General features: G+C 41.1%; 1 protein-coding gene and 1 long non-coding RNA gene across 2 annotated transcripts; one reads left to right on the top strand and one right to left on the bottom strand.

The window, feature by feature from the left end:
* Positions 1 to 1,213: 1,213 nt before the first annotated feature.
* Positions 1,214 to 6,606, bottom strand: LOC107204665. The gene is made up of 2 exons (XR_004497666.1): positions 6,190 to 6,606; positions 1,214 to 2,267 (listed from the first exon to the last, which is right to left on the bottom strand). It is a non-coding gene; the product is annotated as an uncharacterized LOC107204665 (long non-coding RNA).
* A 212-nt stretch (positions 6,607 to 6,818) lies between these two features.
* Positions 6,819 to 17,374, top strand: IFRD1 (interferon related developmental regulator 1). The gene is made up of 12 exons (XM_015628547.3): positions 6,819 to 7,149; positions 8,805 to 8,909; positions 9,859 to 9,940; positions 10,370 to 10,494; positions 10,789 to 10,946; positions 11,943 to 11,993; positions 12,088 to 12,266; positions 12,370 to 12,478; positions 13,874 to 14,008; positions 14,701 to 14,829; positions 15,818 to 15,913; positions 16,668 to 17,374. Exons 1-12 carry the CDS (start codon positions 7,104 to 7,106, stop codon positions 16,755 to 16,757), a joined length of 1,305 nt encoding a protein of 434 aa, XP_015484033.1. The 5' UTR covers positions 6,819 to 7,103; the 3' UTR covers positions 16,758 to 17,374.
* The last annotated feature ends 377 nt before the right edge of the window (positions 17,375 to 17,751 follow it).

Raw genomic sequence — 17,751 nt, 5'->3', positions numbered from 1 at the left:
GCAAGAAAAACTGATATGTGCTAGGCACAAATAAATTTTCCTGATAAACGGAAGGTTGATCTTTGGAAACAGCTTTCCATATGTAGATGGGGGGAATAAGATACTTGCCTAGAATTAAAATGCAGCTGAATGAGTTCATTTAAGAGGTTATACGATGAACATACTTGAAAGAACAAACATTAGGACTGGCAGATACAAAAAGTTCCTTTCTCATCTGTTTTGCTATGCTGTTTTATTTGGATTTTTTGTTACTGAATACAAATAGGACTAATCCTTTAGATTGCATAAAAGGACTTCTTGTAAAATTACATGTATTTTGAAAAAAAGAATTTTTGGAAGGTGCTGCTGCCTTGTCATTCTCCATCTGCATCAAGGGGATGGACTGAAAAATCTGTTTCCTGGGACCAGAATTGCTCAAGACCAAAACAAAAAACAGCTACAGCTGAGCAACTGACCTACACTTAGCAAACTGAGCAAAATGCTTGCTGCCCAAGGCAAGGGAGGACAGCTCTCCTAAGTGATGGGCAAATGCAAGGCAAGGTCCTGCTCGGAAGGACCTTGAAATGCCATCAGCACACTCCCAGCTGTCACTGGCACAGGCAGCATTTGTGGCAGGGTGTACAACTGATGGCAAGTTAGGCAAGTTAGTGTCTTTTTACTTCATGGTTGTTACAGCAATGGCAATTCATTGCCCATGGACCAGCCCCACGTTCAAGACTGAAGTGCATGAACCATGCAGTTAAAAGTGTCCCAGCAAATACAAACATGGACTATGGATCACAGCTGCGTATTGCCAAAAGGGTGGGAGAGCACAGCCAAGGGCCTGGCAAATGGATAGAAGAGGACATGGGAATGTAAACATACAGGGATTTTAGCAGGAGCATTGGCAGAAATGAGACTGGAGAATTGCCTCCTGCTATTTAGTCTTTCCTAATTTTCAATGGAATGACCCTCTATGCACATTGACAAAATATAATGTGGCAGAAACAGAGAAATATCAGATTCTGATATTGGCTAACCAGTTGGGTCAACAGCATTCTAATGCAATAGTAATGTGTGCTAAAAGGAACAAGATGTATACTTCTGATTATTGTATTGCATGCTGCGGAAAGGCTGTGTCACAGTCCCCTAATTCTAAGCAATGCCGGTATTTTGAAAATAATTTGGAAGGATGAAACTAATTTTGAATCTTATGTTTAAACCTGAGCCCATGTTTAAAATTATATATACATTTTATTTCAGAATAGCACAAAGTTTTCCTGGGTAATTCTTAGTATAAACTTAGTGGTTGGTATTAGGAAACAAAATTTTGCAAAAGACAGAGAATCAAGTGAAGCAAGACATAAACTGACAACACACAAGGCCTTAAGATGCATGAAATACATTATTTTACAACACAGTTTTACAATAGCAATTACATTCACTATTCAAAGTCATTTGTTTGCTATGGCTTGCCCCACAAGAAACAATAAATTAGAGACAAATATAGAGTCATGTTTAAAAAAATGTGTTAATCCTTATTCCAACGAAATCTTATTAGCTACTGCAAAATGTTTGCAAGGGCTTCATGTTTGTCAGAACCTTATCTTTCTTTTTCCATGGGGTCACAGTTGCTCTGTAATGCTGTTACTGTTAAGGATAATGTTTGTGGTCAGTTGCTATTGGCAGTGACAGTCAAAGTTCAGGCAACCAAATTTAGACATGAAATTAATAATGGCATGTGTACCAGAGAGCCTGAGTATGCATTGTTTCTTCATGACTTACCAGGAAAAATTCTTACTGAAGTCCAAGAAAGCTTGGGATGAATAAATTATATATATGGAGTGAAGGCTCTGCCTCAGAAAATGGAGGTAAGTATCAGTATAACCTGAGTAAAGTGAGACAAAATATCTGGACTATGAATGCAGATGAAACCTCCTGCTCTGGAAAGCCAGGATAGTGTGCCACAGAGGATGTGCTCAGCTATATAAATACACAGTGTTTCATAAACTCTACATATACCCTCTGCAGAAATTTTTCATTTAAAAAGGATTGTAAGTTTGAGTGCAATATATGCATCTAGCCCCATACGTATAGTATGAACAGTACCAAGGCTGCAGAGAGGATTTATCTGTGACCGCTAAGCACTTACCTGATTTGCACAGTCATGCCTCTGTCTCAGCAGGCAGGTTTGCTAAATCCATCTGCTCACCATAAATAATTGAACTTCTTTCCTGACTGCTTTCTTTTCCCTTCAAAATGTCCTCTGTGTTTCCATACACACAGGGCTGCCGAAATTAGGGAAAAAAGTATGAGCTGGTATTTTGCCACCTTACAGTTTTGGACTTCAGCCACCTATAGACATCATGTGCTTCCCTCAGTGTCTGAAGCTAATCCATCAGCTAAGACCCAAACTCCCTCAGGAGCTAATAATAGTGACTCTAGTAGTCAGCCCGCCGTTGCATTTATTTTATTCTGGACTTGGCGTTTTTGGACATTCTTGGACCACAATTGGTCAGGGTTCCAAAATATAAACAAGAAGGCAAGAGGTAAATAATGTAAGAAATCTGAAAGGACCTCCAACACAGAAGGTGTATATTTTTTGCTACAGTGTAATACTCCTGAAATATTATATCAGAAACTGTTCAGGCCTCCAATACATGTTCCAGCATTCAAAGAAAAAAAAAGCTGCAGCTCTTGGCTACTGCTGCCCATTAAGAATTCACATCACTTGCAATCCCTATCTCAGAAATAAGAGGAGTTCTGTCAGAACCGATCAGATATGTCTTGCATGTACACCTGGAACCACATGCACTCATCTGAGCACCTTCTCAGTGAAGACCTGACATGTGCTTTCCCTTTCAAGACTTATTTTTTCTCCCAAGACATGAGACTGAATGGCATACCTATGCAAAGGAAATAAATGAGTTTCTTCTGCCTGCAGAGTCAAGTCAGCCCCCAATCAAGCATTCCACTGTAGCAACTGTAGCCAGAATTGAGGGGGCTGTGGCTGTAAGTTATCATGGGCAATTTATTTTCAGCAGTGTGACTACATGTCAGTGCTGACAGCATTTGTAGCATTAAGTGTTCCAGAGAGAGGACTGTGGCACTACTTGGAGGCACACGCTCTGAAGGCTTGTCAGTCCTGGTAGGTCACTAAAAACACAAGCATTTTGCAATATTTGTTCAGGGAATGCTCATTTTCCAGGTTTGAATGAACTTGGGATCCTCTTTTGGCTTCAAGGACAGTCATGTCTTAAGGACCAGCAGAATGGAAAAAGAAAATCCCAAGAATTGTGTATGCCAAGATAACAGGAGCATTGTGTCAAAAGAGGAGGAAAATATCAAGGATCCATATGATTTACTCAATTATGTCTTCTTACAATGTTTAATGGTGTACAGAAAGTATGTCTGGCCATGCCTCCAGATGATCATAAATGATGATAGTTTACATGTCTTTAAAATAAACTCTGGCACACAAATACTAAGCCACACAAACTGATTCAGTCACATATGTATGTCCCTCAGCTGGGGTGAAGTTCTTAATTACACCTTTCCTTGGGGCCTTAGTCAGCATGTGCTCAAAGGCAGCTCTGCCGTGGTGAATCTGAGTGACCTTGGATTAGAGTGCTGCATGAAAAAGAGCTGTAAGAATTGAGACCCACCTGCTTTGCTCAAGAGCTGTTGCCTACATTGAAGCTCTCCCTTAATCCTTGTCTCAGCTACATTATGGGTATGACTGTGCCTGGCCCCACACACTGATCCAGATCCCGGCCCAACAGAGATGATTTTGGATCCTTCCATCACTGTGGGCTTGTCTAATGATGACCAGATTGGTGGCTGGTTGGTCCTGGTTATTGTCACTGAACCTGATTCTGACCCTGACTCACTGGCTTGGTTTTAGACTTCCCTGTCACTGTGCTCACTGGGATGGTCACTGGTGATCTATACTCTTGGCTGAACTTCTAGCCACCACCAGAATTGCTTTGATATTCTTGTTTGGGTGCTGTGGTACCTGCTAGGGAAGTCACTGTCATGCATACCTTACTATCACCCTCTACTCCCAGCTTGCCTTGCTACTCCATAAAACACTTTTCTCCAAAGGATGTCACCTCTCACCTACCACTGGCATCATTGGTGCCACTGGGACTGTGACACTCCTGACATCAGTAGTTCCAGCACAAGTCAGACAATTGGAACATGGATTGCTGACACCATGTGACTCCCCTTTTAGCCAAAGATTTTTGTTAGAAAGTCTTGAGCCAGCCTACTGGCGCCATGCATTCCTGCCAATAGGATAAATCAGGAGAATGGGCAAGAAGTCAGCAGTCAAGACAAAGAGCCTGTTCTGTCAGACAGACAGCAAAACTAAGCAGTGATACACAAGTCCTCTTGTGTGATCTCACTTAACTGTTCATCAAATAACCAGGGAATCACAATAACCTGGAGACATCATATTTCAAAAGCCCAAGTAAAATGTAAAGTGGTCATAAACCCAAAGTAGTCACAAGTTTTTTGTTTTTGTCACCTTTTGTAATTTATTCTAGTTGTCTAGGTCTGGCAACAGCATTTCGTATTTTAGCTGTTGATTTTCCCACTCATCTGCAGCATTCTCTCCTCTCCCTGTCTAGGGCACTAGCTCCACCTCTCCTGGCAGCATCATCTTCAAGTATCCAAGGGCTATGATACTTAATTCTTCCAACTCCACCATGAGGTACCACTGGTGTTGCACCTGAGCTGCTACACAGACATGCACAGTTTGGCACATTATTCAGACTGCCACACCTGCAAGGATTTTGGCATTAAACCAAATCCTTGCTGGCAGCCTCAGACTGTCTTGGTTGTGAGACACAGCTATAAGCTGGAAGGCAGAAATTTCAATTCTGTTGAGGCCGGTCAGCCTGCACCTTGTAATCAAGTCTGTATATTATGAGGGTGAAATAGGAAATTGTCAGGACACAGCTGCTCTCACTCAAGTGGTGTTGGCATCTCGCAGCTGAAATACTCCCACCACACGTTTGATTGGCTCCTATTGGGTGTTGTAGTGTGTCCAGGGCTGCTCCCTTGCTCTAATAATGTCTTGTGTACCCAAGAGTAGTTTTGCCTTCTGCATTTAATTGCCACTCCTTTGCCAGCTTACCTGGAAGGCTGTCCTTTGCTCTAACAGTTCATCCTGAAGGAGAAAAAGTTGTGCCCTTGAGACATTTATGTGTTGTCCTGTACAGATGCAGTACATACTGACTCTCTTTTCTTCTTAAACAGCATGCTAAAAGATCTGGCTAAGCCTTTCAGAAATTTGAACCTCCCATGTCCAGGGAATTGTTCACCAAGAGTCTCATGCTGCACAGCAATGGAAAACATTGGACTCAGGTACAGACAGCTACCATTTTCTAGAAATAGACACTTCTAGCATTTCCTGACCCAGAATGCACAAACAGGGCACTAAGTCCTTTGTTTTTCATGTGGCACATATAGAGAATTGTTATGGAAGTTTACCTTTCTGGAAGTCAGTGTAAATACGTTTTGTACACAACAGAATTCAAACAGTGTAATCACGATTGTGTCTTATGTAACTTTTCAGCATGTTCTGCAAAACTGCCTTCCCTTCCTCAAACACTGCAGTTCTGATACAGCCTAGCAGTGAACATTCACAAACATTCAGAAGCTCAGAAACATAAATCAATCTCTGTTTGGTGGTCAGGAAAGCTATTGTATTTCTATTAATTAATTAATTATTTATTTGGTGTTTAGCAGAAAACATTAAAAAATTAATTTTGGATTAAAAAACATAAAAGACAAGTCTCTAAATTGAAAGATACAATTGAAAAAACTTATTTCTGCATTGGAAGAAAATCTGCTACGAAGGAGTAAGGCATTTATCCTGCATATCTTCTTTTAAGTGAGAAGGCACACTTGTGGTTCTGGGATCCTCAGTACAAGAAAGACAAGGAGCTACAGGAGAGGGTCCAGTGGAGGCCCACAAAGATCATTTGGGGCCTGGATCTTCTCTTTTATGAGGGGAGACTGGAAGCTAGGCCTGCTTATTCTAGAGAACACTGTCAGGGGATCACAATAATGCACGTAAGTATGGCAAAGGTGCCAAGAGCATGGTGCCAGACTCTTCCCAGGGGTGCCCAGTGACAGGATGATGAGCAGTGGCCATACATCAACACACAAAACGTTCCCGCTCAACACAAGGAAGAACTTTACCGGTGAGAGTGCGATGGAACAGGCTGCCCAGGGAGATCGCGGATTCTCCCCTCTGGGGACATTCAAACCCCACCTGGACACGTTCCTGTGCCACCTGCTGCTGGCAGGGGGTGTTGGACTGCATGATCACCACAGGTCCTTTCCAAACCAAATAGTTGTGCGATTTTGCGAACCCTTCCGGCATTCCCCACCTACACGGCGAGCAGCGCCGGCGTCGGCCCCGCACACCCACAGAGCTGCACACGGCCCAGCCGAGCTCGCCCTTCCCACTGCCAGCCGCGCACATGGCTCCAGGCCGGAAGCGGAGCCCAGCCGGCACGGAGGGACACGGAGGGACACGGAGGGACCGGGCACCAGCGGCGCGGCTTTGTCCCCGCCCCACGCGGCCTCAGGCGCCCCCAGCACCGCCCTGGGCTGGCGCCGGGGCCCGCCGCTCCCGGCGTGCAACGCGGCGCGACGCGCCAGGCGCCGCTGACGTCCCAGCCCCGCCACTGGGCAGCAGCGCTCTCGCGTCACGAGCTCGCGCTGCTGAGTCAGCGGCCCACCGCCGCAACGCCCGGCCATTGGCTGCGGCGGCGCGGAGCCCCGCCCCCGCAGCCCGGTGGGGCTATAAAAGCGGCTCCTGCGCCCCCTCCGCGCCTTTAGCCCCGGGTGTCTGAGAGGAGAAAGATGCATCGACTCCGCTCACGGGCCTCCACGGGGATTTTTGCCTTTGCCGCCGGTTCGCCCTCCGCCTGCTCTCGCCAATCACCCCCGCTGCCCCGGCCCGAGAAGTCAGCCTCGCAAAGGCGTTGGAGTAAAAAGCGCTCCTGCTCTTCTATCGGCTGATTGTCGCTGATTCCCGGGCGGGGGGGAGCAGAGAGACCGAGACCCGGAGAGGGGCCGCGGGAGCCGAGCCGAGCGCCGCTGCGACCATGCCCAAGCCTAAGAAGCGGGGGAGCAACCACCAGCGCGGAACCGGTGAGTGCGGCCGGGCCGGCGGGTGGGGGTGCGGGGTCTAGACGGCGTTTCCCGTGGCCGGGGGATGGCCGCCCTGTCCGGTGGTGCCCCGCCTGCCCGCGGGTGATGGGTAAGCCGCAGAGCGCGGGTGCGGCCGTGGGGTTCTCGCTGGCCGGGTCGGGGCCGGGCGGGTGACAGGAGCCGTCCCCGAAACCGCCACCTCACGCCGCTGCGCGCATGCGCCGGGGAGCCGGGGGGCGGCGGGTGCGGCCGCGCTGGCGCCGCCGGCGGTGACGGGAGCGCCCCAGGGCAGCGGCGGCTCGGGCGGCCCGGCCGCGGGTCCGCCCGCTGCTGTGGCTGTCGTGCTCCGAAAGGCTGCTGAACCCCCTTATGCTTAGCCTGAAATAGGATATTATAAAATAAGCGGTCTTCATACAAATGCGGAATGTGCGTGTCTGAAGTGCTGGTGCTTGGGGTAGAACAAAGGTTTCGTGGGGTAGTGAGAAATTGCACTTCAGGCTAGCATAACTGTGTGCAGTATCGTTTTCTAATACCAGTTTTTAAGGAAGTGAGCAATTTATAGGTTGTTTCTGCAGCTGCTGTTATTTTAGTTTGTGAAGGGCTTGCTGTCGTTCTTGCCACTGCTGTTGAATCCCTGTTCGATAGCAGCAGCAAGAAGGTGGCCATGTGAGAGCTATGAGCTTCCAAGTTTGTTGGCTCGTGCATTGGATGGTGGGGTTTTTTTGGGTTATGGCTAATGATACAAGTGGATACAGTTAAAAGCAGCAAAACTTCCGGAGTATGACTAACTTCATTGGAAAGCGTTTGGGCACTGATCCAACTGAAAGTTGATTCTGCCTAGATAAAAGTAGTTTTTTGGGGTCTTGGTAGTTAGGGAGCCTGCCTGAAGCTGGTGCAATCTTCTAAATAATTTAGAAAAAAATAACTGAAATAATAGAATTCAGAGTTCTTTAAATAATGTTTTGGGAACTGTTGGAGAAATAAGAGGTATGAAAAGAGAGGTGAACACTGGTAAAAATACTGATTTCTTGAAAAAGTCTGAAGCTGCTGCACCAAGGCCTTCTTGTCCCTAAGAGGGGAAACTATCCCTTGTTGAGGCATTTGATGTTCTGGCTTGTAATTCAGTAGTAAAAGAGTTGGACGTTGCTGATGCTGCACATACTACACTTAATCCCATAAGTCCTGCATTGAGCTGGGTAATGTATGTTTGCCTAAAGGCAACTTCCACTGTCTTGAAGTCCCTCAAAATTAAAAAATAAAAGCCAAATGACAGTTTTTTTAGGTAGCTCATTTTAACACTTAAATTAACATAGACTTATTTTTAAAGCATAGTCACAGAAAACTGCTTTAACATGAAGTTGATTGTAGAAAGATCTTAAATGTACTGTAGGAAGTCAGCCAATACCTAGAGTAGGAATTGGACTGGTGTTAGGTGGGCCCTTCCTCACTGTTCACAATGGATCTCCAGAACAGAGCCAACTACGTCTTCAGAATAGGTCGGAGTAAAGGAACCAGCAGAGGATGGAAACATTCTTTCTGTGATCAGGTCAGGGAGAATGAATCTACTTTGGGAGGATTTGGTTCTACTTTTGTTGCTCGGAACTTCCTTCTCTGTGTGAAAAATGACCAAACTATTGTCTTCATCTTTCCTGAAGGTGGTCAGCCCAGAAATGTGCAGCCTTTTAGTGATGAAGATGCTTCAATTGAAACTATGAGCCACTGCAGTGGCTTCAGTGATCCTGCTAGCTTCACTGAGGATGGTAAATTCTTTTATTTATATATTTCCACCTTTTAAAAACATAAAACCTGAGTTGATTTAGTAGTTTTAAATAGTAGACTGTAAGTAGCAGTAATTAAATAATGACATTATGTTAACACTGTGTGACAATTAGTCCAGTGGCTATTGTTTTTGTTCTGCAAAAATGTGCTCCAGGTTTGTGAAACTATCAGTTTATTTTCTATTAGAATGTAGATGTAGAGACAATAAGATAGAGTGCTAATATAGAGACAGTAAGAATTTTAAGATGAATTATAAGACATGGACTTTTATAACAGGTTGCTGAAGCAGTAAGAGCTACAGAAGAGTTTAAGATGGGAGGAGTCATATTTGCCCATTTTGAGCTAGATTTTGTTCTTTGTCCCATTTACCATCTTTGCAAACTGGAATGATCTAACGTAATTTTGTTGAGAGGAGGGGACCTGAAAGCCTGCTAGAGGGGGATAACCAGGGAGCCATCTCTGGATATGGGCTGCTATTAACTGAGCTCCTGTTGCAGCGGTGTATGAGTTGATGCCATATAGAACAGGCTGCTTTGACTAACTGCATCAGCTGTGAGCATCTTGCTGTACTCCAGGGGTAGATGGAGTGGACTGGAGGAAAATATGTTGTTGACAGGATTGGCTGATGGTCATCAGATGGAGAAAATTTATGTAAGGCCTGATTCATTCCCTCATTAATTCTTGGCATGTATAAGAAGTGGATCTAGAAACAGCACAAATGTATCAATCGATCAGTTTTTAAAAAGCATTTTAGGGTGCAGTCTGATATAGTAGGTTTAACACCATTATGCTGTTGTGGCACTGAACAATTCTGTAGCAGTTGTCTATGTTAAGCTGCTTTCTTATTAATGTTAAAAACATTGTGTTGGAACTACTGTGTCTGCTAATGAAATGTGTATCTGTAGGACTAAATTATTTTTTCTTGATTAGGGCCTGAAGTTGATGAAGAAGCCACTCAAGAAGACTTAGAATACAAGTTGAAGGGATTTATTGATCTTACATTGGACAAGAGGTACAGTCTGCTTTGAAGAACCACATTCATATGTTGTTTTCTTGCTTTCTCTGATTTAATAAGGAAAATACACATCAAATCTTTTCGATGTTTACTGAGATTTTTACTCTGGGGGGGGAGGACTTGTGGATCTAAATAAACTTTTCCTTCTACCAGTTTTTTAGGATGGGTTAAGACTTTCCTTTCATAATATATTGAAGCAGAGTGACTTTTATTTCAGGCCTGCAATACTACTATGAACTCTTATCTCCAAAAAAAAATTTGCTTCCCTTGAGTAAGGCAGCAATTCAGAGCATTTCATTTCTACATGGTGATTCTGTGGATTACTCTACTATTGGGTTCATACAAATAAAAACTACCATAAAGCAAAGATGGAGATTTAGCTCATATCTGCTGATTTCAGGAGGTCTTCCTTCTCTCTTCTAACAGTGCAAAGACAAGACAAGCAGCCCTTGAAAGTCTGAAAAGTGCATTTTCTTCTAAAATACTATATGAATTTATCATGGAAAGGAGAATGACTCTAACTGATAGCATTGAGCGCTGCATAAAGAAAGGTAATAAACATTCATGCTATTAGGAAGCAATTAATCCCTATGAAATAGGATATTGTTTAAAAGAAATTAAGACTGTGAATGTTCTCTAGTATTTTAGAGTGCTTAATAATTTAGGTAATATTACTTTTTAAACTTAGGTGTCACATTTTAACTGTTCTAGAAAATTAAATGAGATTATCTTCTATCTCTTGGTTTCTGAATTTCCACTCAGATATTTTCAGACTGTAATCTTTAAAAGATTAAAGGAGGAAGGCAGTGCAAAAGGTGATGGCTGATCACTGTGTTAATCCCTAGGTAAGAGTGATGAACAGTGTGCAGCTGCTGGACTGGCGTGTCTTCTGTGTGTGCAGATGGGGTCAGGAATTGAAAGCGAGGAGATTTTTAAGACACTTGGTCCAGTGCTGAAGAAGATTGTCTGTGACGGAACAGCCAGTATCCAAGCCAGACAGGCTGTAAGTATGAAATGTTTATTTGCCAAGGAGGGACAGAGGGCTGCTTTTGACCAGCTCATTATTGTGTAATCCAGAACTAAAGGTTACCACACTAGTATGTACTCATATTGTTGACATGTGCCCTGAATGACGCATGGCAATTTTTCACTGGCTTAAAAAGTTCCACCTGAAAGTTGAACGTGATTTTCTTCTTCAGCTGTTACATGTAGTGCTTTGTCAAGTGTCTGAACTCACTGCAGTTCTGGGGGCTGATACTAGGGACTTAGAAAATATTTTCGCACTTTCCCACTGAGTGATACATCCTTCCTGAATTAATTTTTTTTTTCTTGAAATTTAATTTTGTTCTTAAACAACACATGAGTGTTACTTAAGCATTTACATTTCTTTATATATATAGCAAATGTATGTACATATACATGTATATATGCATTTTCATGTGCTCAACATACATGTACATGCTATATACATAAACAATACAGCTATATTACCAAAGGTATTTTTAAGTTAAAGTTAACTAGAATAATGGGGCATAGGGAACAGATCTGCAGGAGAAGTTGGAAAGTTACAGGAAAGGCTTTTCAAGGGCAGAGTTTTCATGCTATTTAATTGTAATAGTCATCAGAAGGGGAAAATATTTCCCACGGCTATGAATAAATATCATCGAGTTATCAGAAAAATTTCTCATTATGAATCCTAGTGAGATTTAAAATCATTGGGTGAAGAGTGGCACAAGTAGTTTTTTCACGGGCTCTGTAAGCTATTTTAAAATAATACATGAAAAGTGAAGGCTTGTGAGTAGGAAGTACTGTAAAATCCTCGTGGGAATAGATGGGAATTGGGAGCAAAGTATTATGAAGAAGCAAACCGGATTGGAGACTTCTAGTTTCTGCTAAGGTTTTAATCTTCAGATGTTAAATTTCAGAGGTCCTAAGTTTGAAAGTTTTGTCAACTGTAATTATGTCAAATCCTGACACTTTTTTTTTCTTTTGTGTCTAGTGTGCAACCTGCTTAGGGATTTGCTGTTTCATTGTGACTGATGACATTACGGTGAGGATGATTGATACCTTTCCAACATGGTAAACTGACAAGATGAAAGTGTGTGAGTCCTAAACCATTTCCATTATATTTTTCCCTCATACAGGAACTGTACTCTACTATGGAATGCCTGGAAAACATCTTCACAAAGGCCTATCAGCGAGATAGAGACAGTAATGGTGTATCAAGTACCCATAATACTGTGCTTCACGTCAGTGCTCTCTTAGCATGGACATTGTTGTTGACCATTTGTCCAATGAATGAAGTGAAGAAAAAAATTGAAACGTGAGTATCTTTTGTGGAAAGTGCAGTTTTTAATGACTCTTTATATGCAATGAAACAGTGTCGGTAAAAATTAGATCTTAACAGAATATGACTTACTCCTTAGGCACTTGCATAAACTTCCAAGTCTGCTGTCTTGTGATGATCTCAACATGAGAATAGCTGCTGGAGAAACGCTAGCACTTCTGTTTGAACTGGCACGGGAAACAGATGCTGTAAGTAGATGTCAGCAGCTAAACCTTCTTTAAATGGGATAATGAGGAGGGAAATTACGTAAGTTGTATTGCATAGCACCCTGAATCTCAACAAGTAGCAAATAATTCCATGGTTTATATTCTTTCTAGTGAGTCTGCCCCAGTCTAAGTGGGTATAGCAATAATTTACAGCTGTTATTTTTTACATTTAATTTCTGTCTTGCAAAACAGGACCAATATAACAAAATGTATCAAATACTACTTAATAGCACGTAGAAATATGGAATGCAAGATTTAAAACTAAATCTAACACCTGCTTTTAAAATAGAATAAAAAAGATGCCTCTAGAGAGATTCCAGGATGAAACAGCATTGTTTACTGTAGTGGGAACATTCATCAGATGCTTGCAGACAAGTTTGAGTAATTCACAATCTGCACAATTCTGCTTTCACAGCCAAAAGTTGTGGAAGTGGCTGTGGAAGACAACTTTGAAAGGAAAAAAATAAATGGAAACCACAACTTGATCCTTTATTCGGTCAAGCTGACTGCAATTTAATTTAATTAAAGATTTAATTAATTAATTAAATTAATTTAATTTAAGATTTAATTAAAATCTTAAAATGGATTAGCAAATGAGGCTCTATTCACTACAGTCTCTTCTGTTCTATTGAGGAAATGCCCTTTTAATCATTACAGATTATTCACATTGAATCTTAAACAATTCAGATTAAAAATACTTGATGTATTTGCCTTTTACCAGTTCCATTCAGAAAGCATGCAGTTAGTTCACTCTAGTCAGTTGACATGAAAAAATGTTCAGATTAAAAAAAAAACAACAAAAACTTGTTTTTACATAAGTTTGCATACATTCTTACTAGTCCAGGTGAACTACTGCCAAATTATTAAATGCAGTGGGAAAAAAAAAATACATATATATGTAAAGCACATATTAATTTATGTAGTGAATAGCACTAAGCTATTTATAACAGTTTACTTAAAATATTTGGTTAAGCATTTAAAAAAAACAAACAAACAACATTCTTCCTAATTTCCCAGTCCATACAAGACTTGCAGCTAAATATTCCATAGTGTCAGTCTAATGGTGTCTCATGGTTTGCCTACAGCAGCATGAATCTTGTGTTAACAACATTAAAGTGCCCTCAGTTTGTTGGCAGGAGTAGTTCAGCTGGTCTGTTAAACAGTTTGAGTCCCTTGCAATTATGGAGTAGAAGAAAATTGGCAGGTGTATGTGCACACTGATGGAGCTGTATGCTTCACATGGCTGGCCAGAATAAAGAAGTTGTAGAGATCTACATGACCAAAATTTAGAGATCCATTTTTTTTCTTGTGGGAAAAGAGGTGAAGGCCGTAAAATAAACTAAAACCTAAAAAAAAAAAAAATTTTATGTAATGTAGGACTTCTCTTATGAAGATATGGACCTTCTAACAGAGAAACTAAGAGCTCTGGCTACTGATGGAAACAAGCACCGGGCCAAAGTGGATAAAAGAAAGCAGCGATCTGTCTTCAGAGATGTTCTACGGGCTGTTGAGGTGATTCTTTTGTCTTTGTTACAATCTAGACCTCCAAAAGACAGTGTACACTTTAGTGAAAACAATTTTATTAAACAGAATAACTGTCAGTTAAAGAAACAAGAAAAAAGCTTTGAGATTTCATAGTCTGATCACATATGTGGAATAGAACTGCTTTTTTTTTTTAGGAATGTTGAACAAAGATAATGGGAATAGTTAAGCATCAAGGAAGCTAAGGAGAAGGCTTGGCATGATTAGAAGTCACCTTTAGGATTTTGCCTGTAGAAGGATCTGAGTCACCTATCAGCACTTTTTACATTCCACTGTCTCAAGTGTAGCTACTCATATCTAAGGTAGAGACTAAAATGAGGCTTACAGGCTGACTTAAAGGTGACTTCTGCACTCAGAACTGGTTTTCCTGGAGGTAAATGCAATTCTTAGAGTAATTTTAAAGACTAAAATCGAGCATTTGTTTTTTAAAAAGATTTTTAATCATGAAGAATATCAGCTTCAAATTCGATATGAGATTCAGGTATGCCTCTGCCTTATGAACAAATACAATCTGTACCATATGTATACTATGTTATTTGGAAGGTTTTGGATTCCCAAATTTATCAGTGAAAATAAAGTTTGCTGAGCTCTGTAAAATTCCTAGTACAAAAGGCTGTTTCAATTAAAATGATTAGATGTTGTTTCCTTTGATTTTTGCATAGGAGCGTGACTTTCCTACAGAGATGGTGAAGTTTGGACCTGAGCGCATGTATATTGACTGCTGGGTTAAAAAACAAACTTACGAGACGTTCAAGGAGATTCTGGGCTCGGGGATGCAATATCATTTGCAGGTGAGCTGCTCTTTGACACTTGCTCAGACTGTTGCTTCCTGTCTGGCTTCTTTGATGTAATTCAGTCTGAATTACAAAATCCTGAGTATAACTTAGTGAAGTGATGAGCTTTGCATTTGAGCTATTAAAAGATAGCACTTAAAAAAGTAACTATAGTGAGCTAGAGTGGTCTGGATAAGCTGCTTCTGAGTTGTAGCCTGGGTGCGCTAGCTTAGTAATCGACTTGTCCAAGAAGAAATTTAAGCTGAATATCTTTTTAGCTTCAGGGTTGTTCATGAATCTTTATGCTCTCATTCAGCAGAGTGGTATAGTCATCTGTCTGCTATAAAGCTGCATGCCTCCACTCTTCCTATTAAAACCTGTCAAAGAAGGGCCAGATTTTAATAAAAAATAACAAACACAACTATTGCAGCCTAATTAATGGCAGCATTCCAGAAGAGAAAGCATTAATATCTCTGTTCTGGGAACTGCTTGTTTACTAGTCATCTGTTTACATATGTTACAGAAGCAGGAGCAATAGCTTAGGAATGTATGCTCCCAAATTGCTGTGATAATCATGGGGTTAAATTCTTCAGTCCTGTGTTAATTGAATTTCTGTGTGACTGAGGGAGCTCAGGCACATAGCAGCTTTTTCAGTTTTTTCAAGTACTAATTTCTCAGCCAGATATTTTAAAACTGGTGTGTTGTGAAACCATACAGGTCTGTTCAGCTGCCTGATATTGTGTAGAACAGAACAGTGTCTCATTTGCTGGGACAAAAATATCAAGGAAGGCAGGAGGAGCTGTCTGTCTTCTCAAGGTGGCAGTTTTCGCTTTTAGCCTTATTCTGGTGAAGGGGAGGAAGTATTCTTGACTTAATTACAAAAGATAGCAGGAATTTGACACAAATCTTAGTATTTCTTACTGGAATACTTGATATTTTATGGTAGTCAACTCTAGAGACTTGATATAGAGGGGAAGCTGATAATTTGATGTGTTTCTTGTTTTAGTCAAATGACTTTCTTCGGAATGTGTTTGAGCTTGGTCCACCAGTAATGCTGGATGCTGCCACCCTTAAAACAATGAAGATATCCCGTTTTGAAAGGGTATGTTATTCCACCTTTATGAATTTTCTTTACTTCCTACTCTAATTACTTCTGCACTTCAGAAGCTGTCATTGTTAACATTTGTCACTGTAGTTCTAAGAGTGCCTCATATTGTCCTGAATGAAACCCAGCTGTACTTGTATGCGTCTGTGAGCTCTTAGATTTTTTGCTGGGCGTGTCTGTTTCTGTGCTTTTTCCAAGAGGCCTTAAGGTTGTGGTTGCTGTTGGGTTGCTAGATTCATTCTCCACGCATGTGAAACTTGTTCTCTTCCGAGAGATACATGTTTTTGGGGAGGGACCCACAGGAAACTGTGGAAACGGAATCTTTATAAAGACTGTACCCCAAACTCTGCAGTATGAAATGGACGCTAGGAGGTTGGCCTTGTTTTGTTGATTGTGAGTGCATTAATCCTGCATATAATTTGGGGAATGGTGTTATCAAGTTCAATCTGGGGATAAGTGTAGCCTAAATGGTATCTGCTTGATGTTTAAGACTGACTGGCTTCCAGAACTGCTCATAGCTCAGCATTTCTTATACAAGCCAAGTTTCTTTTAAATATATATCTGTCTGTATATATGTACTAAAATTAGCCTTTGGTTGCAAAGATAGCATACTGTAAATTTCAAAAGGCCTGCCAGTTTACCTCAAAGATTAATAAAAGGATATTTTCATTTGTTTTGTAACATGAAAAATCTCTCAAGGGCATAAACCTTTTGACAATATGTAATTATTTTTTCTTCTTTTATTTTGTAGCACTTGTACAACTCTGCAGCATTCAAGGCTCGGACAAAGGCTAGAAGTAAATGTCGTGATAAAAGAGCAGATGTGGGGGAATTTTTTTAGATTCCCTTTCAATGGCGTTCAGTTTTCATAAATCAAATAAATTTGTAACATTTGAATGAATTTTTTAACTTGTGTAGTCAGTTTGAAGTTGTGCACGGCTTTATTACATGGTCTGTAAATATAATGCATGCTGTTGCTTAGTTGCATATACATTGTATATAGGTTGATGTAACAGTTGGTACAGGGATACATTATATTACCATACAGTAGCCCCCCCCCTCCTAGCTCCAAAGGTTGATTATGGTGTAACTGGTGCATTAAATGGGGTGGATAACTGTACTCAAATGCTGTGTGTCGGATTGGATCATTTATATAAAGGTAAAGGAATTCATTGACCAAGTGTTCTGGTATGAATGTGCTAATATGGAAAGATGACTATGTCCGTGTGGAATTATTTTAGTAACTTTTTAGAACTCATCAGTGGTAGATGGACAAGAAATTCCTATGTAAGTATAACTTCCTCCTGACAAGGGACAATGAAGTTCAGTAACTTGCACTGACAGTCAAATACTTACTGCAATTACTAATACTTGCCTCCATGTAAAATAAAAGCAAGATTCTTGTGTTCTGAAATTGAATATTTAATTTTTGGAATAAAGATGTTTCTCACTGCCGGCTCTCTGTAAAAATAATTATTATTTTTATAAATAATTATATATGAATGAAAAGCTGTAGCACTGGTAAAACCTAAAGGTTGAAAGGGATGGGTTTGTTTATATGCTGGTTCAAACATGTGCTGGGGGGTATTCCCAGTGCGTTAGGAGATAGTACATGCAAGTCTACCTTGCTGTGTTTCAAAGGTGTCTCATACTTGCATGTGGTCTGCACAACAGTCTAATCTTGATTTGTCATTGCTTCTCCAGTGGTCAAAAGTTTTCTGGTTTTGGGGCTGTGGAACACATCCTCTAACTTAGAGGAACCATTCCACCTTCCCTGTTTTCATCATGTTGAAAACTACTCTTTTAACCTCAACTTCTGATTTCATAGGACTGAA

The sequence above is a fragment of the Parus major genome, chromosome 1A, assembly GCF_001522545.3.
Source record: "Parus major isolate Abel chromosome 1A, Parus_major1.1, whole genome shotgun sequence".
NCBI classification, from domain to species: domain Eukaryota; kingdom Metazoa; phylum Chordata; class Aves; order Passeriformes; family Paridae; genus Parus; species Parus major.
This window is presented reverse-complemented; position numbering and strand designations above follow the sequence as displayed.